The 24,105-nt window shown below is 39.1% G+C and overlaps 1 protein-coding gene across 2 annotated transcripts; it reads left to right on the top strand.

The window, feature by feature from the left end:
* Positions 1-9,906: 9,906 nt before the first annotated feature.
* efcab7 (EF-hand calcium binding domain 7) lies at positions 9,907-23,471 on the top strand. Of its 2 annotated transcripts, none has more exons than XM_074634917.1 (13): positions 9,907-10,170; positions 11,844-12,055; positions 12,294-12,380; positions 12,973-13,195; positions 15,521-15,642; positions 18,508-18,649; positions 19,567-19,676; positions 19,934-20,097; positions 20,359-20,492; positions 20,588-20,736; positions 21,465-21,674; positions 22,758-22,865; positions 23,307-23,471. In XM_074634917.1, the coding sequence occupies exons 1-13, from the start codon at positions 10,041-10,043 to the stop codon at positions 23,385-23,387; spliced, it is 1,872 nt and encodes a 623-aa protein (XP_074491018.1). In that variant the 5' UTR covers positions 9,907-10,040; the 3' UTR covers positions 23,388-23,471. The 2 variants fall into 2 exon arrangements, with proteins under 2 accessions (XP_074491018.1, XP_074491017.1); XM_074634916.1 differs by having other exon boundaries at positions 12,925-13,195.
* The last annotated feature ends 634 nt before the right edge of the window (positions 23,472-24,105 follow it).

Raw genomic sequence — 24,105 nt, 5'->3', positions numbered from 1 at the left:
CTTGTCTGGCTGTGTTTACACTGCTCTGGTGGAACTGTTTCGAGACAGATTAGTTTTGCAATTGAAAATGTCACATTCAGCAGTTAACTAGTTACACAGCAGAGAGCGAGCCTTTTTCATTTTCAAGCCACAGTGAAAATGAGGCTCCTGTCACCACCTCGTTTCTGACTGAAGATACATAACCCCAGTTTCTGTAGCTCTGACTCTTAGACTAGAGGCAGGCACAGGAAGTAGATACTGTACCTCATAGCTAAAACTTTGAGTTAATGGGAGATGAAGAAATCTCCCCTAAGGGACTCCAGATTACTAAAACACATTCAGTAAGAAGAAGAGCTAACGGTTTTATATACCAACCTAAAGGGGAAACCGTTGGTATCGGTAGGAGATTCTTTGTGGTGTGTCAGTGGTGGCTAGGGGGCCATTAAAAGCAGCACGGATCCTTCTATCAATCTCCAAAGGGGCCAGTATCAAAACATTAGTTTTGTTTATGAGCGTGCTGGCTTTGTCCTTCACATGGCCTCTAAGGGTGATAAAGTGAGAGTTACACGATCCACCTTAGGCAGAAATAGGAAATGTTGCTGTGAACACCAGCTGTTGCTTAGGTCGACTCGGGCAGCGAGAGGCCTCGGCCTTCCCAAGCACTGCCAAATAAAGAGACTACTGTGTTGTGCAAGACAGTTTTCCCCCCCCCACCACCACCACCTTTACTTTTCAAAGGTGTTAAACGGCACAGGTGGGGAGGATTGCATAGTTTTAGCCATAAAGGGGATGAGGGTTGCCATCTGAAAGAACATTATTTGCACAGCGTTGCAGCATTGTGGTTAATGTAGAATCAACATTTGTCAGCTGCCAGGCAGAGGCTCCGCTGGGTAGACGGGGTCTAACATGTCAGAGGATTTCGCTCCCACCGTTTCAGACACTTCTCCCGCAGATAAATGACGGCTCCGAAGACATCTCAGCCTCACAACCTGACAACATAGATTCCACATTCATTTCCCGCCTTATCTCCGCGGGATCATACGCACAAGAGGTGAAGAGCAATTCCGTTAGCTGTCAACAGCCGAGATGCCTCGCTAACAAAAACCTGGGGAATATGGGAGAGGAAAACATGATTGTAACCCCACTGGCACCCGGTGATATTACAGTCACTGTCAAGACTGAGTGTTCATAAAGAAGAGAGTTAACAGGAGGCATCTTTTCCATATACCAAGATGTATGGAAATTGATTTCTGTCAGTCTTTAAACTAAAATTTGTAATTAAAATTAGGGTTATTGTACCTCAGTCCATAATGGACTTCAGAGACTACCCGTCTTCACAATTCCTAAGAAGAGAAATGATCAAACAAAATCAACAAGCATTTATAGTAGATGACTAGATAAGTAAAAGTGTTTAATTTAAAAAAAGAAATGCCAACTATTTAATAATCTAGGGCCTATAGATTATTAAATAGTTAGCATTGCTCCTATAGACTATAGGCCATTGTTCACAACTTGGGGGTTCACAACCTGTACAGTTGGCCTACATCTCAGCATTTCATTTGTTTATGTGAGGAACATTAAATGAAATTATTATTTTTAAAGTTCGGATTATTATTTAAAATATAAACTTAAACAAATTCCACAGGATAAGGGAAGAAACACTGAATTTATATGAAAATACACAATACAGAGAAATGTATGAAAAGTCCCTATGATCTATGATGATGCAATATTCACAGGAAATAACAAAAATTGCTCGTTTTACACAAACTTCCTGCAGTTATTGCATTCACTATTTGGGTAAATTGTACAGTTTATCAGTTGTTCTGTACTGTTATTGTTATGCATCGAATATATTATGAAATATCCATAAAAAATGTCCCTTAGTCAGGGGTCGTCAGTTTACTCAATGATAGAAAAGGGGTCCCCCTAAGGAAAGAGGTTGGGAATCACTGTTATAGTCGATATACTCGAGGCAACACAAGTGGAAAATGCAGAAAAGCAAATGCAGAGACAAATAGTCTTAACAAATACGGACAGGAAGTCACTAAAAGTCAACTACAATCTTAAAATGTTATCCTTTGATTATGCTAATTAGTGTTTTCATTCAACCCTCAACTATATCTATTTATAAAAAAACACTTATTTGCTTGCTATGTTAATATTTCAAAGAAACATGGAATTGTATTTTTTTGCACCCTAAGATGAAATGCAATCACTAAATCAGAAATCACGCCTGGAAAGATTGCATACTCTGCAACCCACGTTGTCGATCGAAGGCCACCGGCTTCACTTGGACCAAAACAGTCTAATATACAACTCCCCCCTTTAATTGCAACCGTGTGTTCAATCAGAGAGCATAAAACTCCCGGTGGGTAGGTGGTATCTGTCCGTGAGGCCTGCTGTAGGATTGATGTGCCAGAGTCTGGGAGCTGCCGGGGCCGATGGCCCACGACCTGCGACATCACTTTTATGACATCTTAAGGAATCCTCTTTTTAATACAGCCCATTACTGCTGACATACAAATCTTCCCCAACGTGGCCCCATCTATGGCCTGATCAATTTTTACACTGCTGAGCCGTCCCGTTTCTATTCTCATTTTGTCATATCAAAATTCATATTATATAGGATTTTCTTATGGGAAAAACTGCAATAAAAATATGTTACCACCCTGAAGATGTGCACGAGTCAGTGCTTGGCTGTTACTAAAAAGCGTCGGAGAAAATAAAATTTGTTTCTGCGGTAAGCAGAACTGTTTAAATGTTATTTATTTTTATGTTCCTAAGAAAATATATTGTGAAGTGCAGCATTGATTTAGAACATAACCACGTCTCGATGCGGGTCGGAGGGGCTGAATTTATGAATCCTTTGCACAACTCCTTTAATTGAATTTTCCAAATCTCTCACCACACACAAATAATCAATACCCACTGCTGAGGGAAACTTGCCTCAGAATTATTAGGGCCTTTCTTTTTCAATTTTGTAGTCATCAGCACATACAGGCGCTGCGGGTATTTGTAATACCCGGAGGATTTATGCGCGCCCCGAGCCTGATTGCTCACCAAGAGTGACTTCTTTAGAACGCTTACTGAAACTTTTGTTAACCTTAAAGGACGGTCGTAAGCGCTTCTTAAAACTGCACCCTCACTCCGAGGGAAGAAGTTTAAACTACTGTATCACAGCGTAAGGCGGAAAAGGGGTTGACAAGGCAGGGAGAAGGGGGGAGAGGGAAAGAAAGTGGCAGGAGGAGACTTAGACATAGGAGGAGAAGCGGGATTGGAGGATTGACCTTCAAGGTTTAAATGTCCTGGTGGATTTACTCAGCTGCCTCGGCAGGGTGGAGGTGCTGGGGGGCTAGGCTTGGCACCTAAGAGACGGGAGAGCCGGGGGTACAGAGTCTGAAATGTCTCTTCCTGGTGTGTAATGGCTGCCATGGAAGTGCAGACAATCCAAAATTTGCAGTGTTTAAAGCCCGAAACTATGTAATGAAATGTGAAATAACACATTTTCCCAAAGTATTAAAACACACCCTTTCTACACACGGGGGTTTCGCTGCTACAGCCTCACAAGATGTGGTATGACCAGTAGCCTATGTTAGCAAACTTGAGACAGATGTTGCTGTGTAACTGACATTATTGAGTCAGCTTTCTGACTTTATGATTCTTCTCTACTTGTGCTACTGTTAAACTACATTTTACCTCTATTATACTATTATGAATGTATATTTGCCATAGGCATGTGCTACTGTTTTCTGCACATTTGCCTCCTCAACCCAGATGTCCCAGAGAAAAAGAGGATAAATAGCAACATTTTTTTTTTACAATAGAGATTTTAGTCTTAATTTGAAGGGAGACAAACAGGTGCTGCAAACCAGTGCAGTCTCTTAATCTTTTTATCCCTAAGAAACCCACCATAGACCTGTTTTTGTCTTTTTTTGGGGGCATACAAGGGCTCTTTAGGGGGAGATAGCAGGTCAACAGTAAATGTCACATAGAAGTGATGTACATCATCTGAAAGCTGGGAACATGAAGATTAATTTGAGATGCAGCTCAGTGCTGTGTGTCAAGTTGTTAAAATAAAATATGATAAAAATTATTGATAAATGAATGAATGAATGGATTAAAATAAATCGTGAAAGTGTATTAGAACATGGTAGAAGTATATGATGGCCATTCCCATGCTCACTTATGTCTCAGAAGTTGTTGCAGCAATTTCTGGGTTGATACCATTTGTTACACAGATTTGGTGTTAAATTTAACCATTTTTTGCCACACGAGATTTGATCAAAATAGTCAAAAAAGTATGCAGAAATATTCAAATACACCCTGTTTAGAATAGGCAAAAATAACGAATCTAGACTGCATGCAAACAACTGCATGGTTTTTGCTGGAAAACTGCATGGGATCATCATAAAGTGGGCATGGGGCAGTGGGTAATGGGGAGACACAGACTTGTACCCATAGAATTCATTTTCATTCACATATCTTGAGGTCAGAGGTCAAGGGACCCCTTTAAAAATCAGCATAAGTTTTTCCCTTGCCTAAATTTAGCCTAACTTTGGAGCGTTATTTAACCTCCTTCCCGACAAGCAAGCATGACATGGTTGGTACCAATGGATTCCTTAGGTTTTCTAGTTTCATATAATGCCACTAGCTTCAGCTCCAGCACTGAATCCTGCTACAGATTACTCTGAAAGACAGTAAAGTCGCTGTGACCTAAACCAATGCCATATCAGCATGGCTCAGGTAATGGTCATTTGAAATCATGTAGTAGCCCCCAAAAACATCCTAAAATGCCTCAATGTAGCTCTGCAAAGACTTCAGACTGATAGACAGAACTGTGCTCACACACACATTGCATGTACGTATGATTCCCATAAATGTCAAGACTAGAGAACAACCAGCACATAACGTGCGTACTCTTATGTCCTCATAAAGCACTCAGCCTTCTCCACAGAGCTTCTTACACTCCCCTCCCTTGTACTCAGCACATGGACCCAAAGCCTACAGGTCATAGCAGGGGATCTAAACAAACATTTTACACTACGGCTGGATCATGCTTCAAGATACCATCAACATCATCTGTCTGTATTTCACGCTCCCAGAGGATATAGGCCGGAACACTTCAGCTGCTTTGAATAACAGTTTGTTTACTTAAAATGTGTGTCTCAAATGTACATAGAGGGCCAATTCACTCCCACATTTATCTGCCCTGACATTGTGAAGTCTGTTGTTGGAAGGAGGCTGATGCAAAACTGATAAATTTCATGGATCCACCATGTGACAAAAATGTGACATTCCTGGGGTGTGGATCCACAATGCATCATGTATGTTCAGCTCCCTTACTGGAACTAATTAAAATAATTTCTGACAACCTTATCGGAAAACAAGCTCGCCCCCTGACAATGCCCCCTATTCACTTTCCACAAGTCACCATTGTATGATTGGATCACAAGAATTGCTCTGCTGCAGGCATAATATGTGCCTAAAATAATCAAATTAATTCTATCTGCAGGAATCTACTCATTGGCTTGTTTGTGTAACCATAACAAAATGTTGTTTTTCTGCAAAGGTCGCAGAGCACACGATTGTCTGAACAACAAACAGGCATTCATTGATGCTGTTAATGTTAAATAGCAGAGAAGATTCTGGGGGAGGCAAATCAAATAGTGAAGTAGTGGCGGATGGGAATGAAACGGCCTTGTGACTACATTTGTTTTTCTGCTCATCTTGAAATCAACCAAACAATTGGGACTAAATGTTTTTCTCACAGCCTTTAAAGACCTAGAGATAAGGTCACAATCACAAATGGTCTACACAGATCCATTTTTTAAGGATGACATTGAAAAATGATGTGAACAAAAACGTGACATAAGCAAAAAGTAGTTATATAGTTATATCCTGCATATAAATTCAGGTGGATATCTACTATGAAATGATTTAAACCATTCATGTACTCCTACAGACCAAAATTAATGTAGCCTTTGACAAAATAAGTGCTGAATTTCTACACACGTGTATGAGCTTTAATCTTCTGTAAATCTTGTGATATTGATCAACCCTCAGCTCTATTTAGCGCGTGGCCATAAAGCCTCTCAGTGATCAGTGTGATAAAATCTCAGTTATGTGAAGTAGGTGTGTTTATCTTGTTGACGTAGAAGCATAATAGCATGTGAATGTAAAGAGTGTTTACTCTAACACTGTGTTAGGTTTATTAACCAGATAAATTACCTTAACTGTGATTCTTCTTCGGGTCTTTCAAAGATGACTCGTCCCTGAAAGCTGAAAAGACACAAATGCTATTATGATTATTTTAAAAGTGGGAACAAATAGAGAGCCTAATCCAAAATGTGTGCTTTATATTTGATGCCATAAATAACTGCAAACAGAACATACATCATAACTAGTTAAATGTATTTTACATCCAGTTGGGTTAGTGAAAAATGCAGCAAATAAATGTCATTCAAACTCAGACTCTCAGTGTCTCTTTTGCTCAGACTTCAGGTCAGTAGAAGATCCAGTGAAGAAACGTCCTTGTTCACTGCTGCCCTCTGCTGACTAATTAAAAATACAGGATCAATGGGATAAAAAGGATAAACCACAAAACCCCCTCTAGCAATACACAGGAAATGGTGGGAAATGGAGAAAGATAGCTGGAAATGAATGAACCCACAACTGTATTCTGAAAGGAAAAGCCACGTCAGAAGTGAATATTCAGTATGTAATAAAAACCCACCATCTCTCAATCTGAACATATGATGGAGACGGAGACATTTCCGCCTATTACCAAAAGAAAAAGTCGTACTTACGAATATTTCCTCCAGCTCTTTCCTGGCCTTGATGAATCCATCCACTGACTGCTCCAGTTTAGATCGCAAGGAGTCCAGTCTGGTCAGAGCAAAAGAGAGTGTGAATATTCAGAAGTCTTAATTCTGACAGTGTGATCTATTGAATAAATGACTGGCTGTAATATTAAATCCTAAAAGATTTCTCTAAAAAGACTACATATAACTACTAACATTGACTGGTGGGTTATAAGTATTGATGGAGCCTGAATGAGCCTAAAGAAGAGATTGAAAACCACATCTATAAGATACAACCCAGGACTTATACAACAAAAAATATTTTATGTCTATCCCGAATTTGTGCTGCTTTTATTTCACTGCCCATGATTTGAATGCTCTATAACTAAAGCATTGTTTATCTAAAACATCCTGTTGTAAACCAGTTATTTATTTAATCTCTTATTAATTCATTTACTTGTTCATCTCCATTTGTGTTGTGCTTTATTGTAGTTTTGTGTTTCATTGGGTCTGTTTTTATTCTGGCTGTTTGGGGTTCCACTTCTCCAAATACAATGAAACTTATTTTAAAATGTACAATAAATCAAAACACTGCTGTGCCTTAAATGACCCTAATATGACATAACCAAGTGAATGTTATGAATGTACTGTAAATCGAGCTCATGTAACGCATTAGTGACAGCACTATAAAATTAAAAAACTAATGCTTGTCTTGATGGATGGGCCAGACACCAAATGTCTGCCTTGACTAAGGAAATGGTTCTTGTGTTAAGCGACTCTTATACAACTATTTTTAGTGCTATGTAAATCACTGATAATTTGGCCCGTGATGGATCTCCGTCATTCCGTGTCTCCTGTCATTAAATTCTGATATGTCACTGTGACCATCAGGAAAGTGTGGCAATTGAAATATAGCAACTCGTAAAAGGGAGTTCTCTGTAACCCTTTAGCTCTGTGCTCTACTTTGTATCTCTGTGTATTGACAGTTAGTAGTGAACAAAAATAATAATTTGCAGCCTACAAGATAACTGATTCAGTCACACATACACTTTTCCTAGCTGTGGGTCTGCAAGAGTTCAGTCATTCACTGCCCAGATTTTAAACTTTCTAGTCAAAAGCTCATTTCTTTAACCTTTAGACCACAGCTGCCCAGATTTGTTGACACTAGTCTTCACAAGTTGTCGTGGAGAAAACGGAGCACATAGGATCATGTTTAGATTTTGAGATGTGTAGCGTGCTTGAGCGTGTGTGCAATCAATTAAGATACACACAGGTGTTCATTTTTACCAATCTGAACAGACTCCATTTGGACACAAGACATAGCCCTGACAATGACCAATATGTCAGTGCCATTCTTGGCCGAAATTCATCTGCCCTGCTTCTATGTGTAGTTTATACTTCTGCAGGTTTGGGACATCTTTTGTAACATGGTACACTGACATGTCTTCAGAGATCTGCAATGATATTTGTCAACGCACCTGCTTGAGAACTTGCAGTCTCAGTCGAAGGTGTGTGGTTTCTTGCAGGTACTGGTATTTTGGAAAGTGGGTGCTATTCAGGAAAGAAAGGAGACACAATTTGATTGAAACATGCTCTGACAACTAACATTTTGAACACAGAAAGCCTAAAGGTTACACTTTGAATTAAATACTATTTTACACAGACACGAGAAAGCAGTATATTAGCAACAGGTGATCTGTAAATTAATTGCATTGTCAGTATTCAAGTCAAGTCAATTTTATTTATATAGCAGCCAAATAACAATTCACAAATTTGGCTCAAGAGGCTAGGGACCTTTTATTTACTTACATGATGGACTTCATGTGCAGAGCTCCCCTCACACTGTTAAAAAAATAAAAGTTAAATGTCAATGAATTGGGTGATTTAATAGGCTACAAAGTTATGTCCTTATCTGTAATATCATTAAAAATTACAATACTAAAGTACAGGAAAGGTGTGTGTTAACCTGTAGCAGTAACAATTGACATCATGCAGCAAAATGCCCATTCACTAGGCCCAGTTTGTGCCTCATACACACACACACACATATACATACATATATATATATATATATATATATATATATATATATATATATATATATATATATATATATGTATGTATATATATAATATATGTATATATATATATGTATGTATATATATAATATATGTATATATATATATATACACACATATATATATGTATATATATATATATATATATGTATATATATATATATATACACACACATACATATATATATATATATGCTATATGCATATATATATATTTATATGCATATATATATATATGCATATATATATATATATATATGTGTATATATATATACATATATTATATATATGCATACATATATCTATCTCTATATATATAGATAGATATATGTATGCATATATATATGTGTGTGTATATATATATACACATACATATATATATATATAACTATTATACCTGAGAGACAGGTTAACTGTCATTGCATTTCCCACTTCAACAACATCAATAACTGCAAAATACATTTTATGGGAATATTGCAGCCATGAGAGATAAAAAAAAAAAAGCCACAACAAATTCTCTAATATGTAAAAACACAATATTCAGTCTCTTTTACAGTATAACAGTGTTATTAAACTCATACACAAACAGCCAGTTGTGGTTTCAGCCTTTCACTGTGCTGCAACTCTCTGACAGAGAAGCCTCCAGTGGAGCCATGCAGAAAGCCTGTGCTACACTCAAACAGTTCCGAGTAGAACATAACCTGTCCTATATATATATAGTTCCGGATGTCGCCTTATTGAAAAAAACCCGATTCGAACAACACTACAAAAACAAAATAAACATATAAATCAATAATAAATCATTATGTTATATTCTAAACACTGTGTTTATTTTTAATCACCTCAAATGGTCCAATACGACATTAGTTTTTAATCAGGAACTGGAAAAGTTAATATCTGTTTCTTTCGTGTCGTTTTTGGTGTACACTGGGGAAGTTGTTGTTTCCCTAGCAACAGAGAGCAAGATAGCAACGGTGTTTGTCTAATGGCATTGCTTAATGCGACTTTGCTTCATTAATACATGTTGCATGGTAGTTACGGTGTGATGAAAAAGTAGAAATAATAGAGTATATCTTAAGTTAGCCGCCGTATCAGACTGGTTTGCTTTAAAGAGCTGGAGGATGCTAAATTAGCTGATTAAGCTAAACGGTAACCAGGGTAACCATCTCTTCTTCCAAAGATGTCTCTTCAAGAGTCACCTCGTCCTTCTGATGAAGAGGAGGCTTTCTACGGGCACTGCAGAGCCACGTACCTGGCTGTGTTCACATCTAGTTTGACAAACATCGCTTCCAAACAGCAGCTATGTCGTGGTAAGCTCATTTAATACACTATTATAACTAACTATTACCATGTTTACGTGTCAAGGAAACTGTCTTTTCGATAGATTTCATTCTCATGTTGTCTCTATAATATATATATATGATGACTCCGTGGACACTAGGAGTCATGGGGATGTTACTGGGATATCACGACTGAAAGCCCTGCAGTTTTACAATGTCTTACATTTGTCTGTGCAATATGTGCTTGAGCAATATACACCTCAAGTGCAACTACCTTTGTTTACATTTTATTTATTGCATCTACCCTGCCTATTTTACAAGTGCAATTACCTCTGTTTACATGACATCTATTTTTATATTTTATACTTCTAGTGTAACACTTCTGTTTATATTTATTTATTGCATATACTTTACCTGTTTTATTTGCTTTATAACTGTGTGTGTTTTACCTGTGAAATGTTTTATCTGCCTCGTTTAGTCTTGTCAAGTATTTGTTTTAAAGCACTGACCAGAAGTGGCAATTGTGAATTTTGTTGTATTTAATACGATGACAATAAAGCTTTCTATTCTATGTAAAACTAAATTTTATGCGATATTCCAAATATACTATAAACCCACAGCCGGCCACTAATTCAGGATCGCTCTACAAATGGTATCAGCTGATGACATCTCTCATTGATGCTCTAATTTCCAGCTTGGAGAGACAATTGTCTGTGTTCATAAATGTTGACTTAAATTGTCCAAAAAGGAAGAGGACAATGTCAATTTTCTATGGTGTGATTTCCCCTTTAAAGGACCCATATCGTAAAAAGTGAGATTTTCATGTCTTTTATATTATAAAGCAGGTTTAAGTGATATATAAATACTGTGAAACTATCAAAACGCTCAATATACGGAGAAATACACACAGCCCGTATTCAGAAATTGTGCGTTTGAAACAAGCCGTTAGGATTTCTGTCCATTTGTGATGTCACAAATGTACAATATTTAGATCATTACACAGTTTTAAACAAACATTCTAAATGTTTATTTCCTGTTGCAGTGTATGTAAATAACATCAGCAGACAGGAAGTAAACATGGACCCAAACTGTTGCCTAGCAACACAATTCCGTTGAAATGCACTAAAACGGAGCGTTTGAGACAGAGGGTGAATACAGGTATATTCAGGCAGACAGTATGAGGAAAATAAAGTTTTTTTTTAACATTACAGCATGTAAACATGTTCTAGTAGAAACATAAATACCAAGTATGAACCTGAAAATTAGCATATTATGGGACCTTTAAACTCTTAAATTCCACTGACCTAATGGTGGATCAGTCGTTACGAAGCCATGCTGTGCACCTAAACATTGACCTAAGTAACTCACTGTAAATATCACATAGTTGTGATGAAGAGCTGGAATAAGTTGTTACAGAATATGTGTGATACCGTCTGAGATAGAGTGTAATAAGATGATTTGTTCCAACCTCTAAAGCTACTTCAGGAGAAACAAAAGGGGAGAAGTGCATGTTGAGTGGTTAACTATTGTAGGAATCAGTGGCACAGATGTTAATGGGAAAAAAAGCAACTCATTGTGGGGATTTTAAATTCTTAAATAATGTGCATGTACATGTCATTTGAAAAGGGATTGTTGTTGTTGTTGGTTGTCATCAGTCTTTGCTATTTGTAGTTTCAATGTTCTTTCCTATGTATCCTATTCAGCTCTCCAGCAGGCCGGTAGAAATCCAACCCATGCAACTCTCAGTAAATACTGGACCCGGAGAACATCCAAACTGAACTTTGATGACTTCTGTGAGATTCTTAAAAGTGAGAAGAAAACTGAGGAAACTGAGCTGATGAGAGCCTTCAAAAAGATGGATGTAAACGGTGATGGCTACATCTCACACAGTGAACTGGAGAAGGCCCTTACCACTGTGAGTAGCCAAGACATTTTGTAGAGAGATCTGTCTACTTATATATTTTTTGGGCTAAAATTGTTAATCTTGAGTGAGTTGGGTGATTCTGTACAATCAGCCAACTGAGCTACCTCAGTATTACAGATATAGGCTGCCTAAACATTAACTGGTTAAAATCACTGTTTGGCTCATGCTCAAATGAAATAAAAATATTATGTTATTTTTACTACTAAAGAAAATATGTTGAATCTTCTAGAGAGGAGAGAAAATGACCACTGAAGAGGTGAATGCTGTATTCTCATTGGCTGACATCAACAAAGACGGCAAACTGGACTATGCAGAAGTAAGTTTAGACAAGTTTGAAGCGACTTCTGATGCTGCAAGTTATGTAATCGGTGTATGCCCGAACAACGCGGCAAGCCTACTATAACCGGCTGTGAGCTAGCCAGTAGGGCACACTAACACGCACTAACAGCATGCGCGGCCGACCCGGCTATATCAACAAAGCACAGAGAAGCTCGGATTACAACACACAAAGAGGGAGAGCGACTTCATTTTCTGCTCAAGTAGACATAACTCCTCTATATCTTTACATGGCAAATAATTGTTTGCTGCTATATTAATGCTCTGTCTCATTCTTTCAAAATATTTTTCCTCAAAGTTGAATTGAATCCACATAAAATACAGAAGAATCAGCAATACAAAGTGGCACAGAAAATTTGCCAAAGAGAAGAACAGTTTAGCTCTCCTATAATTTGCTCCAATATTATCTTTATTTAGTGTCATATGTTTACCTCCATCCAAGACATAAGCATCTCTGTCCCTCTGTTTGCCTCACAACATCTTCATGTATCATGCTCTCACCACTGGTTTCCTCTTGCTGTCAGTTCTGCAGATTGCTTGTGTCTACAGCAGAGCAGTGTCAGATGGGTCAGTTCTGCAGATTGCTTGTGTCTACAGCAGAGCAGTGTCAGATGGCTGCTTTGGAGAGGCTCGAGGCTAATGCCAAGCTGAAGAGACAGAACTTTGGCAGTCAGTCATACAGCCCTCCGAAGAGCTCAGTGTCATCAGCATCATCAGCAGCAGCACGAGCGGCAGCGACTCCTCCTCAGCCTCCAGAAACACCCCGGGGAGATTCAGACACCACACTCAAGAAAGGTACAACATGTAGGGACAGAATAATCCAACTTAAAAATGACTGAATTTTAGCAGTCAAGTATGAAAGGTATGTTTTTTTGCAATACATTTTTATTAAAGACATGAAGAGCGATTCCACAAGGAAATATGTTTACTCTTTTCTCTCCCATTTATCTCCCTCATAAGTACTCTTCTTCCCATCCAAAACACTTTACACAACAAAACATAAAACTGACATATTTATATGTAACTTCTAACTATATTTTATATATTCTCCGTCCGTATTTAAACATCAACGTCACAAATATGAATTAACAAACATTGAAAAGAGGGACAACAAGACAGAAGAACATTAAAGGAAAATTAATGACATCAATGACCTCTTATAGTTACTCTGTAGTATATCCCAGAATTCTGCACTGTATGTGTTCGCAAAATCTGTTTGCATCAACGTCCACTACTCAGTGTCCAGATATTGAGAAAATATATAAAGCAGATTTTTTTTTTGCATTGAAATGCTAATATCGTATTGGTATATGACTCCAGAACCTAATGGCAATTTGTGCGGCACAATCTACAGGTCCAAAGTAGCTGCACATCATGTATACTTCAGATTCCAATTCGTAGTTGCACACCCATACACACCGCTTGCCCCAATACGCCTCACCGATTAGTTTTGATGAATAAATAATAGCTCTGTTATTGATCGATTTTTCACTCCCCCCAGTGACAAATCACCTCATTAAGACAGTCCATACATCATAATAGCCGCACAATTAGGGCGGCTTGTTTGGAGGGAGGAGACTGTAAAGCGTTGTGATTTGGGTAATCACTTCTGCCATTAAGAGATTGACAAAAGCTCCGTCTACGCCGATGAAAAATGCTGCCTTTCAACTATGGCTTTGGAGTCGGTGCTCTTGCCAAACAATATGTTTTCATAGCTTAAACAAACAACGACTGGCATCACGTCCAGCTTCACCCTTCCACAAGCGTAGATATTTGAACCACCAGAGTTTTTTCTGTGTAAAAGACAGCACCTTCAGCCAGTTGAAGGTGGATGTAAAAATCCACTTTTTTGTACTTTAAAGGCAGCATTTCGAACAGAGATCCTGGATGAGCGAGCCAGGGACAGGCCCACAGTGTGAAGATAGATGGGGTTGATTTAAGTGGTCAGTCCATGTTCATGTTATTGATTCGGAGGATTCCACCACTTCTCACTGGGGAGATGATGAGGGATTAGACGGTGGTCGAGAGGAGGGCCCAGTCGACCACCGCTGCAAAAACAAATGAGCTCCCCACATAGTTGTCGGGATTATCACATTATTGTGCCTCTCCCACGTATTGATTTATACCCGCTACATTTTAACAAGGCTCCAACACGAGATGCGACGTGAGCGCACATGTTGAATGGGTTATTGTTGGAGCTCAAAAACAGTTTGGACTGCTCATTTGCTCTTACATTTGTCAGTATAAAGCAGTGCAACACTGAGAAATATGTTATGGGAGATGGGTAATCTTGGCTAATTGTTTAACAAATAATTGATGAGATACGGATTAATTATCAGGTATCAGGTGTTGTGTGTCTAACATGTTTTGGCAGACCAATTGATGAACTGTCGTGGTGTTTCTCTGATAATTGGTCTGTTTAGTTCAATTCTTGCAGTTTTCCAGCAGCAGGAAACCACTAGTGCTGAAACAATACTGGCTATAAACTCACATTGAAGCTTTTGTTAGGCCACGTTTCAGTGCACCTTTGTCCACATTCACACAATTTGGCCCTCTAGATTAAAATACTGCCATCAATACAAAATAGATCCATCCCAAATACCACGACAGCGGGTCTATTTATTTCTCTGCCACGGTAATTTGCTTGTAAGCCTATGGCATTACTTCGCATCTTGATTTCCCGGGCTTGGAAACAATCAGACCCCTCATTAGTGAATTGATATTTTCTGGCTTCAATTAGAGTTCACGGGAAAAAGTTGTGCGAGATAATGGATTTGAGAGGCTGCTGTTATGCCATTTGTGATTTAAAAGGCGTCCGTAATTAATTAAAAGGGAGTTGAACTTGAGATCACACTACCTCACAGCCCAAATGCAAAGTAGCCGTCTTCACTTGAACTTGAGATGGACTTCTGAGAAGACAGATTACTGTGTCAATTATGTTGTGCACCTCATCTCTCTTTTGAAAGTGTGTTTACTGTTGGGAGAGAGGAGGGCTGCACTTCATCTGTCAGACAGTCAGTTGAGCGTTCTGTTGTGTTGCAGCAACTTGATTATATAACAACTTTGGATGTATTTTTAGCATGTGTTTTTGTGTGATATGTGTTTTTATGTGTGTCTCAGACAGCAGATCATCCTCCCGTCCCCCTTCCGCTCGCAGCAGACGGTCGTCCCTGTCCAACTCAATCACAATGACATCCAGCTGCACTAAGGCCAGCAAAATGCCAGAGCCTTCAGGCTTACAGGTAACCCCCCCTATAGCCATAATAACCCTAGAGCTGCAATTTATCTCATCTTCATTATCAATTAATCTGTCAATTATTTCAGATTAAACCTGCAGTTGGTAACGTCGAGCAAATATGATAAAAAGTTATTTTTTTAAAACTGTCACTAAATCCTGACAGTAGTGCATGAGACAGATAATATGTGAAAAATCATGTTTCTCTGCTTCCTCCTAGTGCACCTAATTTACTACTATTTCTACCTCGCCCGAATCTAAACAACCAATCACAGCCAAGCTGGAGCAGGGCCGTCTCTGATCAGCTGTCAATCATTCACAAATTCTAATCTTCTACGCAGCGCTGATGCAAAATATAAATCAAGATTCTGTTACTGTAATGCCTATTTCTCCCCTCAAATGTTTTCAGAAACATCTCGTAGTGTACTGTTTAGCTGTAAAAATTAGAAAGTTTGTGACCCGACCGCCATGTTGACAGTCGAGCCAAAACCAAGCACCAACCAGCGGCCAGAGCAAACTTTCTTGATTCATATTTGATCAGCGCTGCCTAGTTTGTTCACGAGTGATTGATAGCTGCTTAGAGACTCCTCAGCTCTGACTGGTTGCCTAATGCAGATGCCTTTAGGAGCACAGGAGGACACTAGAGGAACATGATTTTTTTCAGATTATCTGTCTCATGCACTGCTGTCACATTTTATACAAATATTTGTTTTAATCATATTTGCTCAAAGTTACCGACTGCAGCTTTAACTGATTAATCATTTAGTTGATGAAATGTCAAAAAATTTTCAGAGAACCCAAAATGTTCGATCAGCACTCCCCCCTATTTATCTTTCCGAGCTCATGTTTTTCAGTCACCCATGAAAGACTAAGTTTGAAGACCATTTTCTTATACCAAACAAAATAAAATAATAACATAAGTAGAGCTCCCTTTTTAGTCCCAGTTTGGTTCCTGTCTACTAATGTTTATAAAATAGCATTTGATGACAGTAACTTGAATTTAATACAGGGGTTTATAGTGTTAGCTCATCCATTACATGATTTGCAGTATATTCTATAAGCAACATGTTATATTATGAATCTGATAGATGAACTGTTTGTACCATCGCTGAGAAAACCTGGAAATCTTCGTATGTGGGCTCCAGTGAGAGACTCCATAATAGCGAGGGCCGTGCTCTCCCAGTGTCACTGGTACCTAGTGTTTTTGGTGGATAGATATACACCGTATTGATCCCACGCTCTTTGTTTTCACTCTTTTTGGCTTAACCTCGGCTGGTTTGCTTTACAGCAAGAAAAATAAATAATTAAATGAATAGAAATAACAGCCCCCCGCTCCATCTCTCAGGTCCAGGCACTGTGTTGAGATTGGAAAGGGCCAGACATCATCGAGGTGAAAGAATGTGTGTCCAGAGATTACCTCTGAGGGAACTTCTGCTTGTTATATTGGCTGCTATATTGCCGCGGGCTGATAATTGGGAGGAGGTGGGTGGAGGGCAGGCTGTGTTTTTGTAGCGGTGTGAATGTGTGGATGTGTGCCTTGTTGTTGGATGCAAATTTGTCGTCATGTATACAAACATAACTAGTAAAGAATGTTATTTATTCTCAGGATTTGTCTTTACAAATGGGTCAGAATTATATAAGGTAAGGTAAAGGTCATGGTTTAAATGTGTGTGTGTGATTGTGTTTGTGGCTGCTTCGGTGTCCTGCGACCCTCTGCGTCTCAGTAAATCAGACCTGTGGCCGGAGTCGGTGACAGCGCCTGTATTAGTCTGCAGGCTGACCCTCTCTCTATGGGGGCATTAATTCTCATGTCTTTAAGCAGTTGATGGGTGCCCATGGCTATTTCCCTCATTTAATATCGTCTGGACAAACCACTGAAGTGTTATGGTTTGATCTTTTATGCCTCTCCCAGCCCAAGATAAATACTTTGAGAAAATGGCTTTTCTCCAAATGAGTTACACGCTCCGTCTTTATGGTACTTTCTTTGTTTAACTTGGTGATTTATTTGTCCACTAAAAGGATATATGGCCTTTTCTGGGCTCGCCCGGCCCTCAGTGTCCTCTTACCGTGTGTCCACACCAACTGTGTTTCCACTTAATGTGTCTCCAATGAGTGGAAGGAAAACTTCCTTGTTTTGATGTTCCTGTTCAATTTCAAATTATGACCTAATTTCAGTTGTGCTGCCAGACAAAAGGAACAACAGGGTTTCAAAATGAGAGAAATATTAGGATTCATAAATATCGCCAAAGTAGCCTCTTGATAGTTTTGAATGAGCGCTGGCCCAAGATTGAAAAGGCTGTATTTATCAAAGTTAAATGGACTCCAATTTGCCACATCATGTCCTAGAGGGAGATTTACTTCAGCCGTCAGCAGAAACACAGTGTGACTCTTCTGCCCTCCTGTGGATCAGCAGGAGTATAACAAGTGTTTACATGCTGCTGAGCCGACACAAACTGTGTAATAACGAATATGCCCCCTGAAGGTTGGAGTGGTAATTATCACAACGGCACTCTCTGTTAATCAAGTGAGCAACCTCACTGTTATGATTGACTGCTTAATTCACATTTTCATGCCAAGATATACTTCCCCTGTCACAAGATCAATCCTCCTTTTAATAGGAACTGCAAATTAGTTTGGGTTTCTGTTGAATGAATAAATGCATTTTGTTGTCAAGCAGCAAAACAGTTTGTTGGGACTGTGTCAGGATCTCATCAGAGACCACACATAAAATATAACTTAATATACTGTATGTACAAAGAGCTTAAAATAGCAAACAACTGGGTCTAGTTCTGATAAAGCTTAGGCACTCTATATCAGTTTGTATGAATGTGGTGGGACTGTTGTTGAGAAGAAATGCTATCCTTTTTTCCAGGAGTGGCATCACATTTCTGTGAAGGGCTGTTTCTTCTTGGAGGATGATGGGAGTATCAGCTCTCTGCAGTACCAGCTTCACGTCCCCCAGACAACCAACGTCTACATAACCATCCAACCACTCAACCTCAGCCACGGACCCGGTACTGGCACTGTTTTATATTATTACACATAAACAGAAATCAAAAGAATGGTTAAAAAGTGATCAACCCATTGGCCACAGGGTTATATTTTTTCTTGCTCTCCCGATTAGGGAGGTCCGAAATTAGGTTCAGAAACACCTCTGGAGCTGGTTCTGGATTTAGACCTCGGCCCTTTCATTACTTGGAAGTCCCATATTTCAATTTTCTTGCTGAACTTCTTCCTGCACCATGGCTTCGCCACTGTTTTTTAGTGGCATACAGTGAAGTTGCACAGTTTTAAAGGTGCAGTGTGTAGAATATTGCGGCATCTAGCGGTGAGGTTGCAGGTTACAAGCAACTGAAGCTTCTCCTGTGTGCCAAGCATGTAGGAGAACTACAGTGGCTGACACGAAAACGTGAATGGCCCTCTCTAGAGCCAGTGTTTGTTTGTCCGTTCTGGGCTACTTTAGAAACATGGCGGCCGGCTCCGTGAGGAGAATCCACTCCGTATGTAGATATAAACGGCTCATTCTAAGCTAACGAAAACACAACGACTCTTATTTGTGGCAGCGTGTGCTAGATTGCGCTCCAACTCTGTGCACGATGATGTATGACAAACAACAAGAAGACGGTGCAGTTCAGTTCATAAAATTAGAGCATGCAATAGCAGATAGTGGATTGATGTAGGTGATGGTTACTCCTATATGATATATATATGTGCTTTAGTAAAGACAAAGGTAAAAGATCTCTTGAATCAGAAGAGACTACATAAGCCTGCATATATTAAGCTTATATTCAGTTATTTGTACTATACATTATATCAAAGGTTTGTATAGTTTTGTATTGAATATGTGATTTTGTTTTTGTTTGTGTTGTGTTTACCACAAAGCGTACAACATGTTGTATGGCATCTTGTGTCATCTTGTGTTATTTTTCAGACAAGCTTTCTCCATGGATGACAGTGGACACAGCTCTTTTTGTCATGTCAGCTGGTGAAACCAAAGAGGACTCAACTTTAGTGTGTTTCACTGAGTCGAAGGACAAAGAAGTATGTTTGTGTGTGTGTGTGTTGAGAGACGTACGTGTACTGTAACATTTGCTCATCTTCAGTATTAAATCTTTAATCATTCCCAATGATGCTTAATTGAGGAGTTTGTGTGTATATCTTTTGCATCAAATATTTATCCCCGGATGACAGATGAAAATGTTTGTAGGTCCACTGGAAGTTGAAACTTTATTGTGCTACATTCCAGGTTGCGCTCAGTGTTTTTAACTCACTTTGCTACTCCTCCTTTGTTCCCACAGAAGTATGTTTGGAAAGGAGAATTGCATGCTGGGAATTACTACCTGCTTCCCTTCACTAGTGGCTGCAAACTAAAGAAAAAGAGCAAAAAGAGCCTTTCGAACAAATCTGTAGAGCTCGTCTACCGGACTGACACCGGAGAACTGGACCTCACCAGGGAGCTCAGGTGTGTGTGTGTGTGTATGCGTGTACAGTAGTTAATGTATAAAGTATTAACGTCTTCAGGTTTTCAGTATGGAGGACAGTTTGATTAGTTGTAATTTGAAGCACCCAAGTCTGGACTGCTTTTCTGGCTCCGTTGCCACCACAACAGTTGAATGGATGCATGAATGAATGGATACATGAGTGGAAAGATGGTCAGGTGAATGAATTGAGGCTATCTGGGTCCTCTGTGACATTTCTCTGTGTTGCTCCCTTTGTGCCACAGGGAGGTGCTGTCTGACATCTTTGAGGTGATCGATCTGGATGGGAATGGTTTGCTCAGTCTGGAGGAGTACAATTTCTTTGAGCTGAGGACCAGTGGAGAGAAATGTGACAGGGATGCCTGGGCTGTCTGCAAAGGTGATCATTCTCATTATGGCACTGATACACAGTGTTACATGTACGTAAAATTATGGCTCCATTATGGCTCTCATTATTTTTGCTGTGGCGTTCAGAGAACTTTGATATGAGGAAGAACCAGCTGACACGGCAGGGCTTCATGGAGCTGAACCTGATGGAGGCCACGGAGAAAGATGGAGACCCTGCAGACCTGTGGGTCACCCTGGAAGCCATGGGCTACAACCGAATGCTGGAGCTAGAAGACGTAAGTTTACACCATAGACGGTATATATATAGATGGACGGCGCGTCTCCACTTCCTCCCACTGTACAAAAATGAAGCCAAAATATCCCGGATACGGAAACTGCCATCTTGAGATTTTGACGTCATTTGGAGTCTGCGCTGTAGTGATCGGGGAGCTGGAGCTGCGGTATCAAGGTCCCGCCCACACAAGCTTCTGAGCCAATCATGAGCCGAGCACGGCCACCTAGCTGCCACGTTAGCACCACGGTAACTGTTTGGCTTCATCAAATAACTAATAACATCAGATAACTAATTAAAACCAAACTTATTAGGTAAAAAAACACTTCCTTTATATACAGTCTATGGTTTACACATCTGCTCTCGCTTAATTCCATTCAATACAACTTTATTAATCCATTAAGGCAATTTGATTTTGGGCAAGTAAAAACAGATTTCAATCAGTTTTAATGTGACATGACATGACGTTTTCCTAATATGCCGCAATTTAGGGCTTACATTTGACACTATACTATAAGAAAATGCATTGCAACCTTCAATAAGCCACAACTTGCTACTGAATTGACTCTCAATTCCTGTTTATCTCACTTGATTTCCATGATCAAAGCCTCAGAGTGCAAATGCTTGATAATAGCAAAAGCACTGGTTGTAATACACACACACAGGCTTTCAATATCCCATTTGAATCCTACTAACTAATTGAATTAACTCCTCTGCCCCCCACTGTGTCAGGCTTGTCCATTCCAGATAGATGTACACTGTGAAGGCACTCAGCCATCCATCCAGACACTCAGTATGGACTCAGGGCCCAAGCTTCACAACCAGGCCCTCCAGAAGTCCATCACAGCCAGGACAGGGGCCAAAGCACTGAGGGGACAAGACAACCTCTTCATCTACACCTACAGAGGAGAACACAGGATCTCCTCCCTCATAGCCAACAAGGTAGACAACAGACTTTGTGATGGAGCGATGATTTAACTGTGCAGGTACTTCTGAAGTCAAGATATCCAAAATGTGACACAAGGACATACAGTGTCATGTGAAGCTGCCTATATAGTTTCAGTAGTATTGCAAAGAGGCAAGTGAATGCTCCTGGTTCAGTGTGATTGTCAAATTGCTGTACATCCTAATGGCCACTAGGGGGTGGTAGTCCAACTTTGAAAGAGTGAAGACTGTAAGTGAATAAGCTGCTTTATAAAGGTTTTAGAGGTGCTATTCATCAAAAAAAAGAAAATGCAGAAATAATGATTATTATTATTTAACAAATGCTATACAGTATTACTCACTAGCATCTGATTGTTTGTGTATTGTATTGAGAGTATCTGATAATAATAACACTTTCCAGGGGTATATAATACACTCTGTGTCTACAGTGTATGGTTGTAGAAACCATTCACCCTGTTTGTAATTGATATGCAGCCATCGTAGTGATTCTCATAGCAACAGGAGCTACTCAGAAAGAATGATCTGGTGATATAAAGGAACTACTGAACAGGGGAAGTGCTGACATTGGTATGCAGTTTATCTAGTTTTCATGGAGTGTTGATTTTTCATTTTTTTTATTTTAGATTTACCTGTAACTCATTGCCTTACAATTCAACTACAGTGACACTAGCAGCTTTGAAGGTTCATGAGTGGGTTGTAGCACTGTCTTGTAAACACATCCATCATCTGCAGTTGTGTCCAAATGTAGCAACATTTTGATACATGGAGATGCAATTTTTTTCTTAGATTAGCATAAGGTTATCTGTTCATTTATATTTTTTATATCGGTAAAGCACATAACTCCCCTTTTAATATGCAGACTACTTGTCTGTTTGTTTTGCTGTTGTAGCCAATTTCTGCATATTTCCGTGATTTTAAGTTAAGAAAGCTGATTAGTGAAGTGATTAGTCAAGTCAAGTCAATTTTGTTTATATAGCCAAATATCACAAATTTGCCTCGGGGGGCTTTACAATCTGTACAGCATATACGACACCCTCTGTCCTTGCTCACTTCGGATAAACCATACCCTTTGTGTTGCAGGCCAACCAGAAAGTGACGGTCCATGTAAATAACGAGCAGAGCAGGAACTGCTGCAGCAGCAGAGGCATGAGTGTGTTTGCTGTCGAGGTGCCAGCCAGGACTAAGATGGTATGAAGTCTTGTTTTTTAATTTTTTTTAATTTAATACACTCAAAATACACATAACAAACACCACAATATGATGACATGACTATATAACTTAAACAAAAGAGCATATAGAGCATATTTAATATTTCATATAGTCATACTTTTCACTAGAGCAAATGTTTTTCCATTTCGTGTTGTGTTGTGCTACATTATGGTGGTTTGTAGCAATTATATTTTCCAAAAGAAATGGTACGAAGGCTTTCTGAGAATCCTTTCTTGGTTATTATGACAAGAAAAAAATCACAACTTTGAAAACTTTCCATTCTACGACATTCAAATCTTGAATTGTTCATTCTGAATAAGAAAACATTTAATTATAATTTATATGATGGTACAATGCACTGAAATGACTATATGGTATTTTGGATACTAATACACAGATCCTGTGTTCCATGACTTCTAGGTGTGCCAACACATCCTTCCCATCAATGAGAGACAGGACTGGACCTACAACTGTGTGGAGACCATCCTACCCAGCACGTAGATGATAGATGAAAAAATAGATGATTCATAAACCAGTGGTTTAAAATAGGACACATAACCAATAAAAACTGTTCTATATCCACTGTTGTTACTGGTCGGACCAAATGTGTATTTTGCTGTTACTAACGAGGTCCAAAAGGAACACTGTCTAATCCTTTCAACTTTTAGAAGTTCAAAGATTACCTGTGAGACCCTCTGGCTGCTTGTGGCCAGCAGCTGGATCAGACCCACCTGCAAGAACGGTGTTTCAGAAGCTCAGTGACTCGATGCATCAGAGGTGTTAACCACTGATGGCAGCAAGAGCACCCGATTCGACTGTTATCAGGCTAATAAATAGGCATTATTGGTCGCTGTAAACACCATAGATGTGGGTCATTAGGGGCCTACTACATTGTAAAAGTTAAAGCGAATCTTAAAAGCAACTAATACACTAAGTAACGCTAGTAAAACTGAATGAAACGTTACATTTTCAACACAAAATGAAGGCTATTGTCATGGTGTATTGACAATAGATTTAATCATTTTCAAAAAAGAACATTTCTAAATAAGTCTATACTCTTGTGTCTGGTGCTGTACTTTATGTAACATCAATATACATTTTGTTGTAGTCATTTAAATTATTTTTTAAACTGTTATTTTCACGAAGTTTCAGGTTTATGCATCACAATTTTCCTTCAATCACAATTAGATGAAAGATGATTTTTTTTAACTGTTTTTTC

Source organism: Sebastes fasciatus, chromosome 5 (genome assembly GCF_043250625.1).
Source record: "Sebastes fasciatus isolate fSebFas1 chromosome 5, fSebFas1.pri, whole genome shotgun sequence".
In the NCBI taxonomy this organism is placed as follows: domain Eukaryota; kingdom Metazoa; phylum Chordata; class Actinopteri; order Perciformes; family Sebastidae; genus Sebastes; species Sebastes fasciatus.
The sequence above is the reverse complement of the archived record's forward strand: the minus strand, read 5'-3'. Positions and strand labels throughout refer to the sequence as shown.

Bases quoted from the DNA above. Each gene is read 5' to 3' on its own strand.
- efcab7 (XM_074634916.1), top strand. From the start codon at position 10,041: ATGTCTCTTCAAGAGTCACCTCGTCCTTCTGATGAAGAGGAGGCTTTC. The intron at 13,196-15,520 runs GTACAACATGTA...TGTGTGTCTCAG, and splicing joins AGACACCACACTCAAGAAAG to ACAGCAGATCATCCTCCCGT. The intron at 18,650-19,566 runs GTACTGGCACTG...GTTATTTTTCAG, and splicing joins CAACCTCAGCCACGGACCCG to ACAAGCTTTCTCCATGGATG.